Source organism: Bacillus rossius, chromosome 16 (genome assembly GCF_032445375.1).
Source record: "Bacillus rossius redtenbacheri isolate Brsri chromosome 16, Brsri_v3, whole genome shotgun sequence".
NCBI lineage: Eukaryota > Metazoa > Arthropoda > Insecta > Phasmatodea > Bacillidae > Bacillus > Bacillus rossius.
In genome coordinates this window covers 17,889,569-17,916,324 of record NC_086343.1, presented here as the reverse complement: position 1 = coordinate 17,916,324, position 26,756 = coordinate 17,889,569, and the positions used below count along the sequence as shown (strand labels likewise).

General features: G+C 41.0%; 1 protein-coding gene across 2 annotated transcripts in view; it reads right to left on the bottom strand.

Moving 5' to 3' along the window:
* LOC134540171 (guanine nucleotide-binding protein G(o) subunit alpha) overlaps positions 1 to 26,756 on the bottom strand; it is a 234,499-nt gene that overhangs the window by 152,515 nt on the left and 55,228 nt on the right. For both annotated transcript variants that reach the window (XM_063382722.1, XM_063382721.1), the window contains exon 3: positions 9,057 to 9,198. In XM_063382722.1, coding sequence (XP_063238792.1) covers positions 9,057 to 9,198 — 142 coding nt within the window. The remainder of the gene's footprint in view (positions 1 to 9,056; positions 9,199 to 26,756) is intronic.

Genomic DNA, 26,756 nt, shown 5'->3' with positions numbered 1-26,756 from the left:
CTAGGCTGGGGGGTACTAGACCGTGCAAAAGGTGAAAACCTTAACCTCCACCTACACTGTCCCCGACGTGAGAACGCCAGAATATTTTCCCCGTCGCGTCGGTAGCGTTGGAGCTCCAGAGTGAGACGGCGTTTGTCACGAAGTTTCGTCGTCCACGAATAATTCACACGACTCGTGCGCTGCAAATCATGCATGGCCGTGGATGGGGGGGGGGGGGGGGGGGGTAATAGAGGGAGGGGATGATGGCGTTACGCGAGCGGCATCTAAATTTTATTTTCTCTCGGCAGTGCCCCCCCCCCCCCCCCCCTTTTTATTTCTCCCTATGATGGCCACGTCCAACTCCACCACGTCTACATTATTACATAGTAACCGAGTGAAGCAATTTTTTTAACGTATAACATAGCTCACAGTGTACGGCATTTTGGTTTGATGATTTCGTGAATGCGATGGAAGTACCTAAAAGAACGGAAATGTGTAATAGACGGTGCTGCTATATACATGGAGGATGACGCGAACAAAAGTTCCCAAAGTCATTAAGAAAACTTTAGAGTAGGTATTAAATGTTTAAAAATTTTTTAAAATATCGGTAGTACTTTAATGAAATTCCTCGTCGAAAATCAGGACCAAAGCCAAGGTTTAGTTTGTTTTTTTTTTTTTAATTCTTTATCGATTTTATCGGAGCCGTTTCAGTATATAGTTTAAAATTTCGCTCTGTAAATCGAATGATTCGATAGTCGACGTAGCTGCTCCGGCAACGAATTCTAGCGGCGAGTGCGTAAACTAAGTGTCATTCGCGTCAAGAAATGTATAGTTGAAAACACGATTTTCGTGTTAAATGTATCACTCGTGTCCGAGTATCGTATTTTGTGGATTTACAACACGAGAACACACGAATTTGCTCGTTACCGAGGTTAGATGTTGCACATCTCTGGCGAGACTGAAGCACTCGCTCACATATTTTCTTTTTGTCTGTTGGAGGCAATGCCGCCAAATGCAAACCAAACTCATGGACTCTCAATACATTTAGTATTTTATGATAATGATAAAGTGTGACCATTAATGAGATTAAAACTGACTTTTTCTTTTCATTAAGAAAAACGAGTTCATTCTTTGAATATTTCTTGGAAAATATTAATTTAATATATATATTTTTTTAACATAGGCCATTGCTGGTTTTAGCTGCATGTCACAGAGAAACCTCACAAACAGACAAAAGAGATGAATACAAAAACACCAAGAAAAACAAGCCAAAATGTAGAACGGACAAAAAAAAATTATGAATACACACGAGCCCAGAAAACAAAGGACTAATTAATCTGTCAACTGCACCATTAGTTAAATTACCACAATCTGATCTCAGTTTAATAGGTTCGTATGTTTACTCTCTCCCCACTGGAGCTGCGCTCGACGGTGGCTCTCTCTGCTGTTCCGTATCTTACCGCTGACATTGGGGCACCAACAACACTGCCTCGCACCACTCACTCGTCCGCCGCACACACAACACCGTCCCGGATGCTCGGACCTTCGCACACGATGCCCCGTCGCTCGTCAAAAGGGCTCACTCACCCTCTCCGCTCCGCTCTTGTACCACTCCAAGAATTCGCCGGTATCTTTATCCCCCCCCCCCCCCCCCCCCCGGTGGAGGGATAACTGTCACGTCATCAGAAACGTCCAGAGAAATGGCGTCCTAGTTGCGCCACTTCACGCGACGGTGCTCTCAGGAACCTGCGGGAACCCTTCAGAGAGACGGCAAGGCGCCCCGGGCTCCGCGGGACAGAAGGAGGCCCGCTAATGGGAGGTCCGTGTAGTGGTACGGTAAAAGGGAAGGGTGCGTCGCACCTGCTCCGGGAGGAAGCAGGGTTTTTTTTCCCTCTTCTCGCCGGTCTGGCTGGCCGGCCCTCATCTCTAGCAGCCTCGTAACATTATAATAAAGTTTTAATGGTAACCGCTTGCTGGTGTGTTGACACATTTTGTCCAATAATACTCCTGTCGTGATGTCACTTATTAATCGCATCTCATTTATTCCACGCTATTGAACAAATTACTACAATTTATGCATTTATACTCCTAATATACGTATTTACTAACATATTGCCGACCAGTTCGACATTGACTTTACAACAGACACATGCTCCACACGAAATGTTGGCATTTTTTATTTCTTTTTTTTTTCTCGTCGACACTACTACTTAAAGACTATTTCTAAAATTCCTAACACAATCCCTCCTTTGCATTTGTGGTTCTATCGCTAATATCTTCAAAATAATTTGTGTGAAAAGATCGCACAAGTGATGATAATTACGAAGACCTCAACGCATTTTTTTTACACATATGATATCACTCTTAGTGACTAATCTGTTGAAAATATTAGCGAAGGAATAAGAAAACGCAAGAGAGGTGTGATTTAAAAAATATTTTAAGAAATAGTCTTTGAATGATTGTAAAAAAAAAATCGACATGGCGTGCGTGACCCGGCCCTTAAAATATACCTCCAGGCCTTTCCCGCTCGAAAACCCACCCCAGAGACGGAGAGACGGAAAGCGAACTGTTACCAACACAGCGGCAATATTTGTGGTTCGCGGAATCCCCGGGGCGCGCGGGGCGCTCGCGGAAAGGTACAGAGGTTGGCAACACTGGCGAGGGAGGCGCCTCCCCCCCCCCCCCCCGGCGAGCAAGGTGGGAAGCCATCATTTCACAGACGAGAGAGCCACACCCGAAGTTCTCCGAAGTTCATGCTCGCTTTTTTTTTTTGTTCTATCTCATTGTATAAACCGGTGTGGCATTAAATTTTGCTGTCGATTAGGATAGGTTTAGCTACATTATAAATACTTTAAAACATTGTGGATGGTTGGTATATATTAGGTAAGTATGGCTACATTAAAAATACTGTCAAATCATTTTATGGTTGCTTAGCAAATAACTTTTTTAATATGTAGCTATCCAGCGCTAGGAAACCGTTTACATGATTTCACAGTATATTTAATGTAGCTATCCTAACCAAATCAACCGTCCACAATGTTTTGAAGCATTCATAATGTAGCTAACCTAACCTTTTACAATGAACAAAGAAAGAAAAAAAAACCGATGGTGCAAGATAGGGAGTTCGGCTCTCCCGTCTGTGCAAAGAAGAAGGCTTCCCGTGCAAAGTCGTGTGGATCACCGGGCCCGTGAATTACTAGCGGGGCGGGGCGAGAGGAGGTCGGATCGATGACGGCCGGGGCGAACCAGGGCGAACCAGGGCGAACCAGGGCGAACCAGGGCGAACCAGGGCGAACCGGGGCGCGCGCCCCAGACGCGAGGACCCCTTCCCGGCGCAGCTTCGGGGGAGCTGAATCATGGGCGTCGCAACCGGGGGGGGGGGGGGGGGGACACGTTCCCCCCCCCCCCCAATAATAAAAGTCTTCATTTTCGTCCCCTCCAATAATATATTTAGTTTCGTAGTTATATTAGAAATATGATTTCTGTGATACAACCCATGTGTTGCGCATGGTGCAATTTCCAATCGTGGAAATGTGAGCACTTTTTAATTCGATCTTCGTGTAAATTCAAAATCAGGTCCGATACCGAATACAGATATGTTAACTGTGTTTTTACGAATTTGTTCTCTGAAAATATTTTTTTAGAAAAAATAAATTACATATTGCAACCAACTATAATTAGAATAGTTTGGAAAGAAAAATGCCTAAAATACACCTTTTTGCACCTTCAAACCGCAAATTTTCCCGGGGGAGGACCCCCGGACCCCCCGCTTTTTTTTTCTAGGGGATGAATATTCCTCAACAACTAAATCAATTGAAGTCCCCCCCAAAAAATATATCCTTACGACGCCTATGGCTGAATTGTTGCCCCTTGGAAGGGCAGCCCTTCAGGAATTTTTCTGGCAATGGTTTGTTTGTACATGCGACTGGAAGGGCAGTCCATCCAATTTCTGAAAACGTGTTTCTTTAATTGTTTGAATAATCCTGAAAACTTTCCCCTCGGAAGGGCAGCCTATCAGGATTTTTCTGACAGTAGTGTTTTTGAAAGGTTGTCTGAATTGTTGCCCCTTGGATGGGCAGCCCTTCAGGATTTTTCTGACAGTGCGGTTAGTTTGTAAGGCGACTGGTTAGGCAGCCCTTCCAGTATCTTAAAATGTGTCTATTTTCGTAATTTTATAATCCTGAATTTTTGCCCCTTGGAAGGGCAGCCCATCAGGATTATTCTGACAGTGGTGTTTTTGAAAGGTTGTCTGAATTGTTGCCCCTTGGAAGGGCAGCTCTTCAGGATATCTTTAATAGTGGTGTTTTTGAAAGGTTGTCTGAATTGTTGCCCCTTGGATGGGCAGCCCTTCAGGGATTTTTCTGGCGATGGTTTGTTTGTACATAGCGACTGGAAGGGCAGCCCATCCAATTCTGAACACATGTTTCTTTGAGTGTTTGAATAATCCTGAAAACTTTCCCTCGGAAGGGCAGCCCATCAGGATTTTTCTGACAGTAGTGTTTTTGAAAGGTTGTCTGAATTGTTGCCCCTTGGATGGGCAGCCCTTCAGGATTTTTCTGACAGTGCGGTTAGTTTGTAAGGCGACTGGTTAGGCAGCCCTTCCAGTATCTTAAAATGTGTCTATTTTCGTAATTTTATAATCCTGAATTTTTGCCCCTTGGAAGGGCAGCCCATCAGGATTATTCTGACAGTGGTGTTTTTGAAAGGTTGTCTGAATTGTTGCCCCTTGGAAGGGCAGCTCTTCAGGATATCTTTAATAGTGGTGTTTTTGAAAGGTTGTCTGAATTGTTGCCCCTTGGATGGGCAGCCCTTCAGGGATTTTTCTGGCGATGGTTTGTTTGTACATAGCGACTGGAAGGGCAGCCCATCCAATTCTGAACACATGTTTCTTTGAGTGTTTGAATAATCCTGAAAACTTTCCCTCGGAAGGGCAGCCCATCAGGATTTTTCTGACAGTAGTGTTTTTGAAAGGTTGTCTGAATTGTTGCCCCTTGGATGGGCAGCCCTTCAGGATTTTTCTGACAGTGCGGTTAGTTTGTAAGGCGACTGGTTAGGCAGCCCTTCCAGTATCTTAAAATGTGTCTATTTTCGTAATTTTATAATCCTGAATTTTTGCCCCTTGGAAGGGCAGCCCATCAGGATTATTCTGACAGTAGTGTTTTTGAAAGGTTGTCTGAATTGTTGCCCCTTGGATGGGCAGCCCTTCAGGATTTTTCTGACAGTGGTTAGTTTGTAAAGCGACTGGAAGGGCAGCCCTTCCAGTATCTTAAAATGTATCTATTTTCGTAATTTTATAATCCTGAATTGTTGCCCCTTGGAAGGGCAGCCCATCAGGATATCTTTAACAGTGGTGTTTTTGAAAGGTTGTCTGAATTGTTGCCCTTTGGATGGGCAGCCCATCAGGATTTTTCTGACAGTGCGGTTAGTTTGTAAGGCGACTGGTTAGGCATCCCTTCCAGTATCTTAAAATGTGTCTATTTTCGTAATTTTATAATCCTGAATTTTTGCCCCTTGGAAGGGCAGCCCATCAGGATTATTCTGACAGTAGTGTTTTTGAAAGGTTGTCTGAATTGTTGCCCCTTGGATGGGCAGCCCTTCAGGATTTTTCTGACAGTGGTTAGTTTGTAAAGCGACTGGAAGGGCAGCCCTTCCAGTATCTTAAAATGTGTCTATTTTCGTAATTTTATAATCCTGAATTTTTGCCCCTTGGAAGGGCAGCCCATCAGGATTATTCTGACAGTAGTGTTTTTGAAAGGTTGTCTGAATTGTTGCCCCTTGGATGGGCAGCCCATCAGGATTTTTCTGACAGTGCGGTTAGTTTGTAAGGCGACTGGTTAGGCAGCCCTTCCAGTATCTTAAAATGTGTCTATTTTCGTAATTTTATAATCCTGAATTGTTGCCCCTTGGAAGGGCAGCCCATTAGGATATCTTTAACAGTGGTGTTTTTGAAAGGTTGTCTGAATTGTTGCCCTTTGGATGGGCAGCCCATCAGGATTTTCCTGACAGTGGTGTTTTTGAAAGGTTGTCTGAATTTTTGCCCCTTGGAAGTGCAGCCCTTCAGGATTTTTCTGACAGTGGATAGGTTAGGTCAGGTCAGGTCAGGTTAGGTTAGGTTAGGTTAGGTTAGGTTAGGTCACTTTACAAACTAACCACTGTCAGAAAAATCCTGAAGGGCTGTCCTTTCAAGGGCCAGCATTTCAGTCGTCCCGCAGCTTCGCCACGGATGCCACGCGCACCCCAGCCCTGTGTCCACGACGTGTTACCACCTTAGCTCTCTCCGGCCACGCGGCATCCGGAAGGAACGGCAGCATGTGTAACAACCACGGTGCTGCCATCTGTGGCGTACAGCGCACGACGGAACCTCCACAAGGTCATGCGGCAGTAGATGTGAGCGAGTCTTTCGATACTCGCCACGAAACATACACGTGTTCCCACGTTGCAAACAACACTATTGATACGAACCTCGGATATTTTTAACGGTAAGATTCTTTAAAATAATGCCCAGCGTGATAAATATATACGCAAAATTGTGTTTTCAACTATATTTCTTGATGAGAATCACGCGTTTCTGCGCCCGCCGTTAGAATCCGCTCCCGGAGCAGCTGCGTCGACTATTGTACAGTTTGATTGGCAGACTGAAATTTTTAAACTACATAAAAAATTGGCTCCGATAAAAGCAAAAAAAGACTTTTGGAATAAAAAAACAGGTGCCTGAACCTGATTTTTCACATGAACTTTTATTAAAATACTGTCCATCTTGTTAAAATTCACTAAACAGTTAATACCATAAGGTTTCCCTTTGGCTTTTTGAACTTTGGTTCGTGCCATCCGCCACAGATGGTAGAGCACCGTGGTTGTTACACATTTCCGTTCCATGCGACTTGCATCGCGTTCACGAGGACTGTGAACATTACCGTGTCCATAACTGCAAATGTGACCTGAATGTATCGCATTACTTGTAAGGTTTCCAAAGAAATAATTTATCAATAGATTTGATTTTTGAAACACGCGTAACCAGCCATATTATTGAGAATATTTATATGAATTGTCACAATTCTAATGCCAACGCCGAATCCAATATCAGATTTGAGAGTTTTGCCTTGCGAATTAAGAGTTTAGAAAGTATGCAAAAGGTATGTAAACGTTTACAAAACTTTGGGAATGTGACGAAATCATGCGCTGCTTATGCAGTCTGTAACCAGCTGCTGTAAATTTGTTTCAATTAAATTTTAAAAAAAAACACGCCATAAAGCAATATTCGTTACATTACGTTACACACGTTAAATCCTTTTTCCCACTCAAGCCGTTACCCTGTGATTCTGATATTACTCTACCGACTGTAAAAAAAATGTTTTACTCCAAAAATGTTGAAACTCAACCTTGATACTCTGGTTCTGGTTTCCGAGCCCCAGGGGATTATAACCGACCACCCCCCCCCCCCCCCACCCCCCCGGATCATTTCCAAACCCCTATTTCAACCCTTCCTCCCTTACCCCTCCCTCGTGAAGGCCCTGATTATTTGTTTGTATCAAACAAACTTTTTTCCTCTGGGTCATTTTTTTTTGCTAAAGGAACTGAAATAATCACGTAAAATTACTGATATTTGTATATCAGTACATTTGCACGAACACAACTGTATCAGTACAAAAAAAATCTACTCAGTACGCAGAGAAAAATAATTAACCATATTTTGGTAGCCACACATTTCGTGGTGTGGCATACCAGAAATACTGAATCTCCTACTAATTTATAAAGAACCTTTTTTTTTTGTTACAAAACAGAAGTACATGTTTTTAATTTTGCACAGTTTAAATCACTTCTACTCAGCAATTAGTCGTCAAGTAGTTAAGTAATCATTATAAAGCTGACAATTTTGTATTTGAACCTCCAGTTTTTGCTAGTAGTTGTAGGCCCATCCAAAAATTGCGTCCAAAGTCGCGCAAAACATGGTTTCAGTTTCCACTGTAAGGACCAAGTTACACGGAACGACGAACAACTTCAAGTGAACAAGTTTAAGAAAACATGTTTACAAACATCAAACTGTACGGTTTACACTGCAGTTGGTGAAAATCATGTTCATATCCCAAGACCGACTGTCTAATGTCATATATAATGAATATGATGTTGGTCCTATCATGTTTAAGCAAGTATAGCTCTGTTAGAGAATTACCGCCAGCATCAATTTTAAAACAATAAAATATTCACTTGTCAATCTTTTTCTTGTAGTCTGTAAAAATATTACACCAAATTGTTCCAGGAATATTCTCCCTCCCATCTTTCATTTTTTTGTTCTCCGGCCAGGTAACCCTATGATCGACTTTTCTTTTGGGCGGAACCCCAACTCCTTCAAAGAAAGTTATTTGACGATAAGTGTGCCTGCTTTACGTGACATAAGTCCTGACTAACGGAACCCTTGTACCCTGCCACAAAACACCCTTTGAAAACAGCTGGTTTACACCATTCAACACTCAACAACCAATCAGAGGCGTACTTGTAGAAAAAGATGTGTTCTGAAGTAGCTTGGCTTCTGGGTTGTAGCCGTGTCCTTGGCGAATAATAATTCACCGACGTTTCGGTCGACATTCCAGTCGCCAATCATCAGGGAGCAGTTACCTACTCGAGTAGGTACCTACCAGTAGGTAACTGCTCCCTGATGATGGCGACTGCAATGTCTACCGAAACGTCGGTGAATTATTCGCCAAGGACACGGCTACAGTAGGTAACTGCTCCCTGATGATGGCGACTGCAATTGTCTACCGAAACGTCGGTGAATTATTCGCCAAGAACACGGCTACAACCCAGAAGCCAAAGAAAGCTACTTCAGACAATGGCCGTGAAAGCCTATGCGAACATTATTTAAGAATTAATTGTGTTCTGAACTACATACGTTTCCAACCTGTTTCAAGGTTGAACGAAAAATTTTGGCCTCTGAACGGAACACTTGAGTTCAAAACCGCGTGCGGCCGCTCGCAGAAGAAGTTGAACATGTGTACCTGAAGGTAGTTCAGGCGTTCAGGGTCCAGTGTAACCGCTCCCTACTTCTGTCACCCTACCTCCCGGCTCCACGAAGGACTCACCTCCCTCTCGTTGTTGCTGAAGCTGATGCCGAGGTTCGGCATGGCCCGGAGTATGGCGACGAGCGACTGGATCGTGTTGCTGTACACCACCGGCCGGTACTGCTTGAAGTCTTCAGACGTGAAGCCGCTCTCGTGGATGATCCTGGCGGCACAGCGAAAAACGGAAACACGTCAGCGAGAGTCCTTCAATAAACATCCAACCTCACGAGTTCTCGTGTTTGCAAAATACACCTCGAATACGAAAACCCGCGGAACTCTTTGAAATAATGCCGAGCGTGCCCAGGGCCGGCGCGTCCATGCAGGCGAACCAGGCAACCGCCCAGGGCGCCAAGTAGCTGGGGGCGGCGCAGCACGACACATAACAGCTCATATAATATGTTTAACGATTACTGAAACTAGATGAAAATGTAATTTTTGTAACAGTTTTGAATGTTTATTTTGATATAAGTAATTATTTCAAGTCCACGGAAACCTATTTATGATTTGTAACAAGTAAAAAAGTAAAAAAAAAAAAACACAAGCCTGCTTACATTTGATTGTTGACAAAATCTTAGGCTTACGTGATGTATTTTGAGGCAAGGAAAAATTTTTTTGGGGTGTCCGGTGGGGGGGGGGGGGGGATTAAGGTTTTTCGCCTAGGGCGCCAATTTACCTTGCACCGGCCCTGAGCGTGACAAATACATACGCAGAATTTGTGTTCTCGGTTACATTTACGTACGCGAATCACACGTAATTTCCGCACCCGCCGCTAGAATTCGCTGCCGATTTGTAGAGCAAAATTTCAATAACTACATGATGAAACGGTTCCGATAAAAGCGGGGGGAAAAAAACACCTGAAAAATAAAATACTAAATCCCGGCTTTGGACCTGATTTTCGACAGAGAATTTTATTAAAATACTGCCCATTTTTTTAAAAAAAATACACTTAACCATTAATAATAAAAAGTCTTATTTGTCTTTGTGAACTTTAATACGTGCCATCCGCCAGTTTGCAGCACTGTATTGTTACACGGTTCCGTTCCTCGGCTTCCGTCCATTCCCGAAATTACTCCCACCAAATGCAGTATACCGAGAGCTAAGATGTTAAACCATCAAAAATATTTTGCCGTCAGCTGGCGCGGGTTCGAGTGCCGAACGCAACCCTGCCTGTATTTTAGGTTCAACACATTATAACCGGTCAATTAAAATCCTTTCATCACAACAAAGTCTAGTTATATAAAAAAAAATAGGTCGTCTAGAACTCTCAGAGGCCTTGGTTCGATGGCCGGAATCTGGTAACTGTTTTCCCAAATATGCGCTCTTTAAGGTAGATTAGGAGTAGGCTTACAGAACAGTTTAAAACTTCCAGGGAAAGTAAAATTGAGACAGAAATGTCAAGGGAATACTCCCCCCTTTTGATCGGGGTGTTAGAGCTTAAGCTATGATAAGAGGCTAGGGCTACCCATCCCAGAATAGTCACCACCTCGCCCCCTCCCCCTTGTCAAACTCAGCTGACCAGACAGTTGGCTGTGTCCTGAGCCCTAGGACTTTATCAGCACTGCTGGCGCCTTCCCCGATCTCCAACATCACACTGGGACCCCTCAGTCACCCAGTGAACCCGTGGTCCGGTGGAGGCCCTATCCAACCTCTCCTAGCTGTCCAGGCTAGTACCGGAGCTGTGTCGTCGCTCACCGCGTCGACTCCGCATAGGGCATACCGGATCCAGCGTATTTTTAGATGCTTTTCGCAAACAGACTTCACTCGGATTACTTGAGCAGTTTTCAAATAGCGTGTATTTTTTTTTTTCCTGAAGCTCTGCACACACCGTGTGTGTACCCGGGTAGGCGGGGGACCTTAAGGGCCATTACCGTAATTTTTAACGCGATACTCGTCTCGAAAATGTTATAAACAGATGTTCGCTAGATGTTCGGCATAAACGGGTGTGAGAAGTAGCGCAAGTGATTATAATCACGAACTTCTTCTGCGTGACCTTTCAGCAGTAACGACGGGGATGGATTAAACGAGATCGGCACACCCCGGAGAGCGGGCCGGGCGCAGCCGCTAGGGGCGCTGGAGTCGAGGTCCGAGACAAACAAACCTTCCCGGAGAGTGCGTCAGCGAAGACGTCACACGCGCGAGTGGGAGGGGGGGGGGGGGTTTGAAGTGTTTAGTAGCCGGCAGGCGGCGAGAGAGACGCCTGAAGGTGCATCTCACCTCCCGCGACCAAGATTCTGGACACCGACGGTCTACCAACAAAATAAAAAATAAAAAATTTGTTGTCCGTAAAGTCGGTTTACGGACGATAGTATAACGTGACAACGTCATAACAAAACATTGTTGAAATGATTGCATACTTTTATGAATAAAATTGAATCATTTTTATTGAATTATAACTATTTTGTATGGATACAAAGAAGGAGTGAAATGAAATCTACAATTTAATTGATAAATTTACTGATATTTGCACTCATTAATTCAAATATGTTTATTACTTTAACGAAGAGATTATTTTAACTATAACTTTTACACATGTTTGCTATTTAACTTCATCCAATCGGTGTTATTCTGTTAAGGATAGGACGATGATAGGAAAAGTAGGAAACGAATGGGAGTGTTTCAAGTTTAATGTGCCTCGAAAAAGTCAAATCGATGATTGTTCCAATCGAGTGGAAGAGAGATAGATGCGGCGCAAGCGTAAAATGAGCGTAACGGGACGATGTGCGTTACGGGACAATTTTTCGTGCTTGTAGCCGGCGTTCATCGATTTATTAGACGTCAAGTCAAAAAAAGTGACTGACAGTGTCCTGTCGTGCGCCAGGAATACGGCCCCTAGCCACCCACCACCCTCCGCCCGGGGGCCTGTGGATGGAGGGTTGAGGAAGGGGGGGGAGGGGGTAACTACACATCACCCGACTTCACATGTGCGCGCCCGTGTATACACGTGTGTGTGCGCGCTTTGCCCGCATGTGCGCAGCTGCTGGTGTCCCAGACATCGGGCCGTTGTTTACACGCGTCAGGCGCGGAGGGAGACAGCCATCTCCTTCCCGGGAGAGAAAGAGAGACGAGCCTGAGACTATGTGGACTAGGAGAAGCAACGAGATCATTCCGCGGGCTCACCGGGCAGCGAAGCAGGCTTGAAGCTCACGTTAACGCACCTGACTTCGTGCTGAGACCGTAGAGGTGGGTTGTTACAGCAATTTTCGGTATCTGTTCCAAGCAGATACTGATACAGTAATGTACTGGTTACAAGTAGCTGATACTTCTGTATCAGCTACAGCAGTAGCGGTACCAGGAAGCGACAAGGTATCAGCAAATACTGTAGAGGGAGAATACAGGACAGCTCGCTCGTTTTCGCGAGAAACCGACGGTGCTGCGCTCTCGCGGCTCGGCGTGATGACTGCCCCTAGCTGCCGCGACCACGGCCGCGCCATACGAAAACCTCTCAAACTAAACTCGCTGAAGTACAAAGAGTAACCGTCAGAATTGAAAGGAATTATTATTAAATATTTTTTTTTTAAATTCTATTGCCTTATAGAACTTAAAATTTTTCCCGAAGTCATAATATTTCTTTTAGAAAAACATACTATCGTGAGTTGTAATATTTCCCACTTCCCGCTTTCATTGTTAACTAAATATGCCTTATTTCTTGGTTTATTGATATTATAGTGATTTTATGCTTTGTTTTTTTCTTCTTATTTTCACACAATTCCTTTTCAGATAATGTATTTCCTCGCAAAAGCATCGTTTACACCTTTTATAAAACAATTGATTATGACATTAAAATATTTGTTTTACGATGAATGTGGGAGAACCCTGAGTACAGAAAACAAAAAAAGCAAAAAAAGTCATGCACATATAAATTGTATGGAATATCTAGCATAGCAGTGGTTATAAGGTATCATCGGGGAAAATAAACTTCTTGCTACCTTTTTAGGTACAGCTGGATAAAATTTTAAAAGCATATTCGGCTCTTGTATATTATTTGCCTTTTACATTTACAATGGAAGTGAATCTTGTAAAACTTGTTCTAGCTCTGGTACCATTGTAATAATGCATTTATTTAAATATTATTATTCTAAAGTAACGAGGTATTAATACATATTTAATATTTATGGTAGCTTAAGATGGTGCAATTGTAAGTTCTAATTTAAGGATTATATTGTTTATTTACATTGTGTCAAACGCTATGTACTTCTACATATTTATGTCACACTGAAATTATGTATTTTTTCACCTCCCTTTAATTTTCAATATTATTTAAATGTCCATGTTATTTAATTTCATAATATCGTGCTCAAATCTCTGTTAACTGTACATATAATTATTATATATGTGTTATACACTATATGTACAACTGTACTCATGGTATTGCACATATTCATAAAAAAAACTTTTAACCAATAGGCTGTTGAACGATAGCAAATCAATAGTATTTAGTGGCTAAAAAATTTGGATAATTTAATTAATTCATTAGATAATTCCCTAAATGAACGATGATTAGCAATAGAATGCTTTGAAAATTTTTACTTCAATTTTCCTTGAAAATATGCTGTTCATTGTTTACTATTTTTTACATCGAAAGCAACTAACTTTTCAGCAAATAAATTTACATCTGCATGGCCGCAAAGAATACTAGGGTCAACACAATTTTTTTCAAAAGACTCTGTTGATTAGTCTAGGTACAATGACGAGTTAAATTTAATACATTTTAGGCTTGGAATGCATGGCCGTGGGTGCTGTTATCACGCCGAGCCGCTAGGTAGCAGCGCTGACGCTCTTCGCCCGCGCGGCTGTGCTATTAGTATAGAGCTGTCCTGTATTCTCCCTCTACAGTATTTGGTATCAGCATCCTCGTTACAGGTTACACATCCTCCGAATATTCACCTTCGGCCAACCTCGGGATTTGTTTTATTTTTGCGCAGGAAAAATGAATTCAAATATTAAAAGTGGTCGGTTAGGTTAGATAAATTAAAACACTTTAGAACACTATGGACGGTTAGTTAGGTTAGTATAGCTACATTAAAATAAACAGAGAAATATAAATATATATAAATAAACCCGAGGTTGGCCGAAGGTGAATATTCGGGCGTGTTCGGGCAGGGACAAAACTTGATGGACATCTTAGGCTTCCCTACTTTGATGTGGGACAATAAACAAAACGACTCGAATAATTTCACTCTGCGCCTCTTCTTCAACGCCTTCCCCTGCGCTTCCTCCCCTACATTCTGTCCCTTCTTTATCCCTTATTCGTCGTGCTGCTCCCTCCCCTTTCACAAGTTCCGCCCAAGTGACCGCCATCTACGATAGGGTTCTGCGCACATTGGCCGTGGTGTTGTTCCAGGTGAATTCTAAACTGATACTAAAATTCTTGATATTTGAATAGTGTACCCGTTTGAAGTACTTGATACAGGCGTGTATCAGTTACAAAGTAGCAGATTGACACTCTGCAACCGACCTCTAGCTGAGAGTTAGTTGTGAACGAGGAGAAGAAGAAGTGTGTACCACGTGAAGCCAAACCCAATGATGCCACAATCTTATCTACCAATGAACATCCTAAAAACTCTCGATTATATAGGTATGTCCTGACTTTTATATATAGGTATATTTTTTCTTCTTCAGAATTTTAAATATAAGAAAGTTTTTCACCATTGCTTTGAAATTTAAACACAACGTTGCATTCGAACACGCGCGTGTTTTTATATACCTATGGCACACCTGTAAAAGATGGATAAAAATATAGATGGTAGATAAATGTAGATAGAGAGATATAGAGGTATACATATATAAAGTAGAGAGATTGAGATGCTTTGTATATGTGTACCTACATCGAACAAATTTATAAAAAAAAAAGTTTGGGCACTGAAAAGCATGCCAGGATATTTAATCAATACGTTTTAGAATACTCAATGGTAAATAGTATATATTCATATATATCCAAGTAGAGTTTAACATAGACTTATATGAATCCGCAAAATAAATGTGACTATCAAAACAAACAGTGCGTGTGTGCGTGTGTATACACAAACAAACACATACACATACACAGAGGTATTTTAGTGAATCAACCCCATGAAGGAGTGCGTTTTTTTAAATTTCAGATCATACGTTGAAAGATTTTCAAATGAATTGACATATTGTCTTCCGACGCTATAAATTTAAAAAATAGTCAGTACTAAAACGTTAACAACTTCACAGGGGAAAGTATGCGTAGTAGCCAATCACTGTTTTAACTATAGGCATTACATCAAATTTATATACTATGCTTTAAATAACTTAAATATTGAAAATTAAAATACAAAAAAATTTACATTTCAAAGGTTTTTTTTATTAAAGTCATATTTTTAACGCCGTAGTGTTAAAAAAATTGGTTGTCTGTAAAGTCGGTTTACGGACGATAGTTTAACGTGACAACGTCATAACAAAACATTGATGAAATGATTACATACTTTTATGAATAAAATTGAATCATTTTTATTGAATTATCACTATTTTGTATGGATGCAAAGAAGGAGTGAAATGAAATCTACGATTTAATTGATAAATTTACTTTTATTTGCACTCATTAATTCAAACATGTTTATTACTTTAACGAACAGATTATTTTAACTATAACTTTTATGCATGTTTGCTATTTAACTTCTTCCAATCTGTGTTATTCTGTTAAGGATAGGACGATGATAGGAAAAAGTAGGAAACGAATGGGAGTGTTTCAAGTTTAATGTGCCTCGAGAAAGTCAAATCGATGGTTGTTCCAATCGAGTGGAAGAGAGATAGATGCGGCGCAAGAGTAGAATTAGCGTAACGGGACAATTTGCGTAACGGGACAATGTGCGTAACGGGACACTTTTTCGTGCGTGCAGCCGGCGTTCATCGATTTATTATACGTTGTCACGTCAATAAAAAATATTGCATTGAAAACTGTTGGAACAAAGATGCCTATGCCTCCCTTATGAATGGAGGTCTCGGCTCGTGAGTCACGAGCGGCCGCCGGAAGTGACGTCACGATGTGGCGGCCGAACTGGAGACGAAGCTAGCGGGATAGCGAGTGAGTCTGCTTGCTTCTCGCGTATGCTCCCATGCGCACAGACGTCGCCATTTCGAAAAAGGAAAATAAACTTCTTGAAGTGAAAACTTCTATAGGAAGGTTTCGATAGGGAGCAAATTCATGTAAGTCGTCATCGACATGGTCACGTGACGTCAGCTGTGAATGTATATGTATATATGTGTGTATATATATCTTTATATATATATTTCTTGTGTGCGTGTGTATGTCACTGAACTCCTCCTAGACGGCTGGACCGATTTTGATGAAATTTTGTGTGTGAGTTCACGGAGATTCGAGGATGGTTTAGATTCACAATTGGATATTTTATCTCGATTCTGAGTTAAGAAAAACTAAAAAAACACACTTTAAAAGCAAAAATTGCAACGCATTATTAGAAGCCATTAAGTTTTGCTATTGTAAGGAACTAAGTAGAGAGTAAGAAAAAAATAAAGATCCTGACAGTTTATAGTGTCGCCATATTTGTTTCAATTTTCAATACCCTTTTTGTATATTACAATTTAAATTGCAGAAAAAAATCATGTTTCATAGCCACACAAATAGTGAGGATGGTTTAGATTCACAATTGGATATTTTATCTCGATTCTGAGTTAAGAAAAACTAAAATAACACACTTTAAAAGCAAAAATTGCAACGCATTATTAGAAGCCATTAAGTTTTGCTATTGTAAGGAACTAAGTAGAGAGTAAGAAAAAAATAAAGAACCTGACAGTTTATAGTGTCGCCATATTTGTTTCAATTTTCAATACCCTTTTTGTATATTACATTTTAAATTGCAGAAAAAAATCATGTATCATAGCCACACAAATAGTGAGGATGGTTTAGATTCACAATTGGATATTTTATCTCGATTCTGAGTTAAGAAAAACTAAAAAAACACACTTTGAAAGCAAAAATTGCAACGCATTATTAGAAGCCATTAAGTTTTGCTATTGTAAGGAACTAAGTAGAGAGTAAGAAAAAAATAAAGAACCTGACAGTTTATAGTGTCGCCATATTTGTTTCAATTTTCAATACCCTTTTTGTATATTACAATTTAAATTGCAGAAAAAAAATCATGTGTCATAGCCACACAAATAGTGAGGATGGTTTAGATTCACAATTGGATATTTTATCTCGATTCTGAGTTTAGAAAAACTAAAAAAACACGCTTTAAAAGCAAAAATTGCAACGCATTATTAGAAGCCATTAAGTTTTGCTATTGTAAGGAACTAAGTAGAGAGTGAGAAAAAAATAAAGATCCTGACAGTTTATAGCGTCGCCATATTTGTTTCAATTTTCAATACCCTTTTTGTATATTACAATTTAAATTGCAGAAAAAAAATCATGTGTCATAGCCACACAAATAGTGAGGATGGTTAAGATTCACATTTGGATTTTTTATCTCGATTCTGAGTTAAGAAAAACTAAAAAAACACGCTTTAAAAGCACAAATTGCAGCGCATTATTAGAAGCCATTAAGTTTTGCTATTGTAAGGAACTAAGTAGAAAGTAAGAAAAAAATAAAGATCCTGACAGTTTATAGTGTCGCCATATTTGTTTCAATTTTCAATACCCTTTTTGTATATTACAATTTAAATTGCAGAAATAAATCATGTTTCATAGCCACACAAATAGTGAGTGTGTGTCATTTCTCTATGTCCACGAGGTCTCGCCGCGTCAATTTTCTCCTTGGAGCGAACCCGTCCGCTTAATTAAATAAACAGCTTTTATCGTTGAATGATTTCATGATTTATTTAATGAATATATGCTCTCATAAAAAATTAGTTAGATAGACATTCAATAGGTGTCTTTCTCTCACTCTCTCTCTCTCTCTCTGAAATGTATGTAGCTTGCTCGCGGGTCAGTAATGCAGACAATCTTTACATTCTAGCTCGAGACAGAAAAAACAGTAAATGTGGTTTACAAAGACATTTTATGAAGTGTCTTCCGGTCATTACATTTGAAAGTAGAAACATATTTACTCAAAATTTAGGTAGTAACATATTTTTATTGCAAAGACTGAAATAGAGGTGAGAAAAATTATCAGTTGTGAACATAAGAAAACTACTACAACTGTATCAACTGTTATGTTATAATGTTTAAATTTCTAAATGGTGCAAGATAATACAAAATTCCATGCGGAAAAAGTCGTGGGCAGCAGATATGTATAGTTATAAGTGTGGGGCTATGCATGCTGGTTTTTCATATACTGCATGGATGCGAACATGTAAGAATAATATATCTATCTTACTATAATAAAACAGTACTTTTTCTGTCTGTCTGTTTGTATGCGATTTTGATGAAATTTTGTGTGTGAGTTCACGGGGATTCGAGGATGGTTTAGATTCACAATTGGATATTTTATCTCGATTCTGAGTTAAGAAAAACTAAAAATACACGCTTTAAAAGCAAAAAAACTAAGCATTGTTGCAAATTAGCCTCCATGCAACGGGCTTTTGCATTGTTGTTGCCTTCTGCGTAACCATGGGAAAGGTTTTTGGTAACGGCAGTGGCGTGCCCAAGAGAAGATACAAAATGTCCAGCGTAGAAATACTTACCGACATATGTACATTTGGGCAGGACAATGTCTGTCGGGTCCCCTAGAAAGATATATAGATATATATATATATGTAGAAAGATATATAGAGATAGAGATATAAATAAAAAGATAGAGAGAGTTATAGAGATATACATAGAGAGATAGAGAATTAGAGAGATAAAGAGAGATGCTTAGTATACGTTTAAAAAATTGATTGAGGCATTGCAACGCATGCCGGGCATTATCTAGTATGTATATATATACACATGCATACATACATACTCAGTGGTGCGCGGGCGTAGCCAGTACACATAAATAACACAGGTCGACAAGTAATGCACACGACATATACCTACCAATACACATATATGAAATTTTTTTTTTTCGCGATAACGCTGAGAATTTCTTACAAAAATCGACGCGCAGTTTTACAATTTAATTGATGTTTAATTCAAGCATTTGACTTATTTTTTTCTATCTCATTATGCGGGAAAGCTATTAAGGGAAACGGTTTTCAGATAATTTTAAACTATTGCCCGGGTATGAATACCGAACTCAGTATTTACTGCGAACACTATTTTCGTGGTGACACAGTTGTTTACCACGTAAATGCACAAATTTTCACGTAATTTTGCGTGAACATTGCTGTTTCATTTACAAAAACAATAACTAATTACAAAGCGGAGAGGGGAGGAGAGAGAGAGAGAGAGAGAGAGAGAGAGAGAGAGAGAGAGAGAGAGAGAGAGAGAGGCGCTACTCCGGGCAGTGACTCCGCAGATGATTCACGGGGCCCGGAAGGCGACAGGAAACCATGGCCGCGCCTCGGGTTTCCGGCACAGCGCCGATGAAGCGCGAGCGAGCGAGCGACTTCGAGCGGATGTCGCAGCGGTTCCCGCTCGCGAATGTCGACGCCGTCAGGGTTCCGCTGTGTGACTGACTGACAGCCCTCCGAACAAACCCCCTTTGATTTTTGACGTGACAACGTCTAATAAATCGATGAACGCCGGCTGCGCGCACGAAAAAATGTCCCGTCACGCACATTGTTCCGTTACGCTGTGTCCCGTCGCGTTCATTGTTCCGTTACGCTGTGTTCCGTTACGCTGTCGGCGAGTGCAGTAATAATAGGTTATGTTACAATTGACTAAAAAATTATGATGATTCATATAATTGATGATGGCTATTTGATTACAGTTTATTTATATGAAAACTTGTTCATAATTATTTTTAAACTTTATGGCTAAACGCCAGTTTTTAAAATTAATTACAAGTCATCTACACGTGAACTGTTTCGTCGACTGTTTATAAAGTGAAGTGAAAAAATGTGGTTTTGATTGCTTATTACAAGAACAATTTCGGCAATAAAGGTTAATTATTCTTGCCTTTTTAAAAATCTGATTACTAGTATAATTTCAAGTATTTATTCTTTTAACATTAAAATAAAAATGATTCAATTTTATTCATAAAAAGTATGCAATCATTTCATCAATGTTTTGTTATGGCGTTGTCACGTTAAACTATCGTCCGTAAACCGACTTTACAGACAACCATTTTTTTTCCCTAACCTAACTTAAAGCTACGAGTGTGCGGGAGAGGTCTGGGTAGGGAAGACTCTCTAAGTGCGTCTCAGGCCGAAACCTACACGCTCTAATCATGCAGGTTGTGAACCATGCAGGAGAGGTAGCATGCATCATGTACTAGGAGGGGGATTGGCAACGTTTTTGCCATGACTAACTCCCCTCACTGACCATCCTAGACTAAAACTAGATAAGTTGGGCCCAGGTAAAAACCTGCATAGACACAGGGAAAAACCCTGGGCACTTTGTGGCCCCGCCTTTCGTACTTGTATTTGCAACATGAGAACATCGCCACGCACGAGCGTCGAGCTGACAAGTATTTCAGTAGTTCACAGTGTGCGGCTAGCGAGCTGCAGGGATGGTTGTTCCCGGGCAGATGTCGCCAGTAATTGGCAGTCACGCTGGGATGATGTCTGGTCGCCGAGAGACCAGCGGGGAGCAGAGTCCAGCAGACCACGAGCCTCGCCTAGCGGCGGGTATAGCGACCGAGGTCCTGTGTTCGAGTCTCTGCTGGAGCAGGAGCACCCAGCGACCCGTCCACGCACAGGGCAGAACAGTGTTGAAGCGAACAAACGGCGTTACTTAAATAGCAAGTGCGAGAATCAAGTACTCAACAGCACAACCAAATTCTACCACATTCCAACTCCTACCACCATACCTTTCCTTCCAGAGGAAACAATGGTGGTTTCAGGAAAAGAAGAATGGACCTTCTACATTTGGTGCCGCTACAATGTCCAGTTTATTTGGATATTAATATTTCTTTCAGGTTCCAATAGTTTGGATTGTAACACAACAGTTCTTGAGATGGATGATTAGCCAACTGCGTCATCACTAAAGTTGTTTCCTTATTTTAATGGAAACGCACGCTTGATTTTACTGTAAAAACAGACCACAAGTCAGTCGAACATTTAGTATTTTTGTTTTGTCGTGACAAACCATTTGCTCTGGCGATTTCATTTTCCTGTCGTTACTATTATTTGAAGGTGTTCCCGACAAATGTATCGCGATAGCTCTTTTGCATTTAACGTTTCGACTTAAATTTTCTAAGCAGTTATTTAAAAAAGAAAAAAAAAGTCACGTAAGTGTTCATGCGTACGTCACTTGCATGACTTTTGTTTTGTTTAATAGCGTTTAGTGAATATCAGTCGAGTAAATCTGTGACTCAGTAACAAATGCGATACAACTATCGGAATAAATTTACAGGGAAATCCTTTAATTAAAAGTAACATGACAAGAATATGAGATCGAGCCTTAAGAGCTTTGCGAATATTTATCACGGTCTATTTAACCACTTAAATTTAAGTTTTATTACGAAGTAACTATTAGTTCAGAGCTTCTCTGTACAAAATGTCAGCCGTCGTGTTATATTCTGGTAGCAAACTAGTATACTGGTTTTCTGGAGTTCCAACTCGTGATAAACCAACCAACGCATAGTCTGCCCGTTGGGAGAAACACTTCTCGTAAAGAGAATTATCTGTCCCTGAGATGGCCAGGGCAAATGAAGTTTTTCACGGGAAACTGGAGCCGTGTGAAACATATCGGCCAGTCCGTGGGTATTGGGAAGCCTAAGATGTCCATCAAGTTCTGTCCCTGCCCGAACACGCCCGAATATTCACCTTCGGCCAACCTCGGGTTTATTTTTATATATTTATAATTCTCTGTTTATTTTAATGTAGCTATACTAACCTAACTAACCGTCCATAGTGTTTTAAAGTGTTTTAATGAAGCTAACCTAACCGACCACTTTTAATATTTGAATTCATTTTTCCTGCGCAAAAATAAAACAAATCCCGAGGTTGGCCGAAGGTGAATATTCGGGCATGTTCGGGCAGGGACAGAACCTGATGGACATATTAGGCTTCTCGTGGGTATCATTGTAATCCTCGGGATGTGCGCCTTCTGGCCGACTGCTGGGCCTGTGAGGATGTCTTTTAGTCTTTCATTAGTAGCCTTGTGCCATTTGCACATATTAGGTGGGCTTAAATTTCTTGACAGCATGATAAGCGTACTTATTTTTAATAATAGTTCGTGAGGTTGCAGGCCGGATGGATTCAGTGGATTTAAAAATTCTTGTGGACAGCTAACTACATCCTCGACATTGCAAACCGTGTCCGTCAACCGACTTGTAGTTTTTGATTTGGCCGGGAACTTTTTAATACAATTAGATTGTTGGCTTCACTATGGCAGTGTCGATCCCACAAGACACTATTGCCCTTGAACACAGCCAATGAAAGACTCTATCCGGTAGTTTTTCAAGGTCAGGATACGCTGCAGGCTGTGAACTATTCGACCTTGTGTCTCATTTAGTACGATTTGAGCTTCGCTGGCGTTCAAGTTTGGAGAAGAAAATTCTCCTTCTCCAAGGTTGAGTAGTTGTTGTGGGAAATCATTATCCGCGTTTCCGCTAAGACGGGACTCGTGTTTGTTCGCAAATTTGGTCGCTGAACTGGGGCGACTGAATTGTTGCCCATTGGAAGGGCAGCCCTTCAGGATTTTTCTGATTGGTTTATTTGTACAGAGACTGGAAGGGCAGCCCATCCAATTTCTGAAAACACGCTCCTTTAAGAGTTTAAATAATCCTGAAAACTTGCCCCTTGAATGGGCAACCCATCAGGATTTTTCTAACAGTAGTGTTTTTGAAAGGTTGTCTGAATTGTTGTCCCTTGGAAGGGCAGCCCATCAGGATTTTTCTGACAGTGGTGTTTTTGAAAGCTTGTCTGAATTGTTGCCCCTTGGATGGGCAGCCCTTCAGGATTTTTCTGACAGTGGTTAGTTTGTAAAGTTACCTAACCTAATCTAACCTAATCTATCCTAACCTAAACTAACCACTGTCAGAAAAATCCTGAAGGGCTGCCCATCCAAGGGGCAACAATTCAGACAACATTTCAAAAACACCACTGTCAGAAAAATCCTGATGGGCTGCCCATCCAAGGGGCAACAATTCAGACAACCTTTCAAAAACACTACTGTAAGAAAAATCCTGATGGGCTGCCCTTCCAAGGGGCAAGTTTTTAGGATTATTTAAACACTTAAAGAAACATGTTTTCAGAAATTGGATGGGCTGCCCTTCCAGTCACTGTACAAACAAACCATTGCCAGAAAAATCCTGAAGGGCTGCCCATCCAAGGGGCAACAATTCAGCTCCCCCAATTATTAAGGCGAAATTGGTGTTGTGCTCCCCCGCTGAACTCTTAACTCCATCAGCGAGATGATTTTAAGCATGCTTTAATGATTTGTCTGCACGTGTCCCTTTCGTAACGAAGGGAAGTGTCTTCCTAAAAATCACCAGCAAACAGAAAAGTAACCCCCCACCCATGACGGCATCAAGGTTTCTGACAAATACGAACGAGGTCATGGGTGTTTGTTGAAAAAATAGTACTCCAACATTGTTTTTGTAAACATTATTAAAATTGAAGTAGTAATTCAAAGCATAACCTATTATAATACGCTGGTAATTAAACATATATCACTTAAGAATTAAAACTAGGACTTATGACGTACACAAGTATTTGACAGTTCTCTTAAGGGGTGGCCATGCAGGCATAACTACTACACGGGAAACTGCTTAAAGTTGCTTTTAGCTCAGCTGGTGGTCCAAGCCAAAACATCATAACATATTAAAATATTTGCTAACACTATTGCATGGTGTGTGTTGACAGTGGAATTACAGTTGTAGTCATTTCAAAAAATGAATTCCATATTAAACGCTAAAGTCTTGACGCATTCCATTAAATTATATAGGCCTACTGTGCTTTAACGAAGTAAAGTTTTGAAAATGAAACTTAAGAAAAGGTTTATTACCTAAATATATGTTGAATGTAATTGCATCGTGCAATGTATTTTTTTTTGTTGTAAATTGAGCAGAAATATTCATGTAAAATTACAGATATGTTATTTGTAAATTGGTACAGTTACATGAAAACAACCACTATCACTACAAAATACTGTTCGCAGAAATATTGGGTTCGGATTCTTACCGGGGCATTTATGCTTTGTGTTGTCCCGGTACCTCCAATAGTTAAGTTATCTGTCAGTCTTTCCCTGAATAGCTTTCCACAGTATTAAATGCGCATACTAATGACGGCAAAACAAAACAAAATGTCGAATACTCGATTATCTTTTCCGCGATTTAAAAATGTTATGCTTGAATGAAACATCAATTAAAATATTAAAATTATGTTTTTGTTACTTCGCGCGACAGGTTGTGATTTTTAAGGTCCGTGTCATTATACAAGCACGTTGTTCATTAGTGCAGTAGGGACTTTCACGTGACGATGCCCGTGTTATTGCACAGGCGAAACGTTAAAACGGTTAATAACAATCACGTGAAGTTAAAAAAAAAATGGTTGTCTGTAAAGTCGGTTTACGGACGATAGTTTAACGTGACGTCATAACAAAACATTGATGAAATGATTGCATACTTTTATGAATAAAATTGAATCATTTTTATTGAATTATCACTATTTTGTATGGATACAAAGAAGGAGTGAAATGAAATCTACAATTTAATTGATATATTTACTTTTATTTGCACTCATTAATTCAAATATGTTTATGACTTTAACGAACAGATTATTTTAACTATAACTTTTATACATGTTTGCTATTTAACTTCTTCCAATCTGTGTTATTGTGTTAAGGATAGGACGATGATAGGAAAAGTAGGAAAAGAATGGGAGCTGTTAACAAGTTTAATGTGCCTCGAAAAAGTCAAATCGATGGTTGTTCTAATCGAGTGGAAGAGAGATAGATGCGGCGCAAGCGTACAATGAGCGTAACGGAACACAGCGTAACGGGACAATGTGCGTAACGGGACACTTTTTCGTGCGTGCAGCAGGCGTTCATCGATTTATTAGACGTTATCCCGTCAAAAAAACTTACAAGAAGGCAAAGTATTTTGGCGTATACGAATCGTAGGTTCACCACGCTGGTTGCGCGGACGTTCTATGGCCATCACTACTCTATGGAACTACCAGTCAGTGAGAAAGTAAAAGTCCTGGGGAAGACAGGGATAGGGGGGAGCGAGAGACGGGGGGGATGGGGAAGCTACTGTTTCTCCACCCCCCCCCCTTATACCCCCCCTCCCCCCCCCCCAGGAGAGAAGAGACGCAACGCAGGACTGTAACGGAATAAGCAATCACACGGACACCCGAAGTGACGTCCGGACACAGAATAAACAAACATACAGAAGCGGAATGGCATAGTGCATACCACGGAGAACAAGTCAAAATCCAGCTGATGTCAAATATTACACACCTAGACAGCACTGAGCATTCCGTGGAAGGAATAAAGTCAGAAAAATTTTAAAAAAAACTATAATTTTAATTAATCACAGAGCATATTATATAAACACATTGTGCTGACGAGACAGTTGCGACAAACAAAAAAATATATCCTTGGACAATACAACGACAACAGCACGGACGATCACTATCTTACTCTGAACTATTTTTTCCTGAGATTTTCCTGATTTTCCCTGTCAAACCAAGCTTTTTCAGCCCCTGTCTCATCACTCAATTTTGCAAGATAACATGCATATTTTAAGTACGGGGGAAACAGGTTCAAAAAAGGGTAGCCCAATTAATTAAATACAGTTTTATTTATTACTACTACTTAAACTATTAATTAAATTACAACACTAAAAACGTCTGTCCACAAATTAAACAAACTTTCATCCAGTTCACAGCTTACTCTCCCCGACAGAGTTCGACAGTGGCTCTCCCTACTGCTCGACTCTTAGCTCCCACCTCGGTCCCTAAGGGGGAGCTGAATTGGAAGGGCAGCCCTTCAGGATTTTTCTGGTAAATGGTTTGTTTGTACAGCGACTGGAAGGGCAGCCCATCCAATTTCTGAAAACATGTTTCTTTAAGTGTTTAAATAATCCTGAAAACTTGCCCCTTGGAAGGGCAGCCCATCGGGATTTTTTCTGACAGTGGTGTTTTTGAAAGGTTGTCTGAATTGTTGCCCCTTGGATGGGCAGCCCTTCAGGATTTTTCTGACAGTGGTTAGTTTGTAAAGTGACCTAACCTAACCTAACCTAACCTAAACTAACCACTGTCAGAAAAATCCTGAAGGGCTGCCCTTCCAAAGGGCAACAATTCAGACAACCTTTCAAAAACACCACTGTCAGAAAAATCCTGAAGGGCTGCCGTTCCAAGGGACAGCATTTCAGTCTTCCCGTCCCAAACACACCGCCTCGCACCACTCACTCGTCCGTCGCACACAACGCAGTCCCGATGCACCGTTCTCCGCAACATGAGGCCCGTCGTTGGTCGTCGGCCTTCGCTCACTGCCACGTGAGCTTCGCACCTCGGACGCTGGAGTCGCAGTTTTTATACCCTCAGTCCCCCTTCTGGAATGATCTCGAACCCCTTTGAAGTGTCGCGTCATATGGGTCGACTTGACACCCGAAGCAACCAGAACAGAGGGGTCCTATTTACGCCACTTCACTCAGACGGGGCTCTGGTAACGTGACAAACCCTTCAAAGCCATAGATAATTTAATGATAAAAACGATGATTAAGGGGAAAGCTGGGGGAGAGGAGGTTAGCGAGGTGCCGTTGC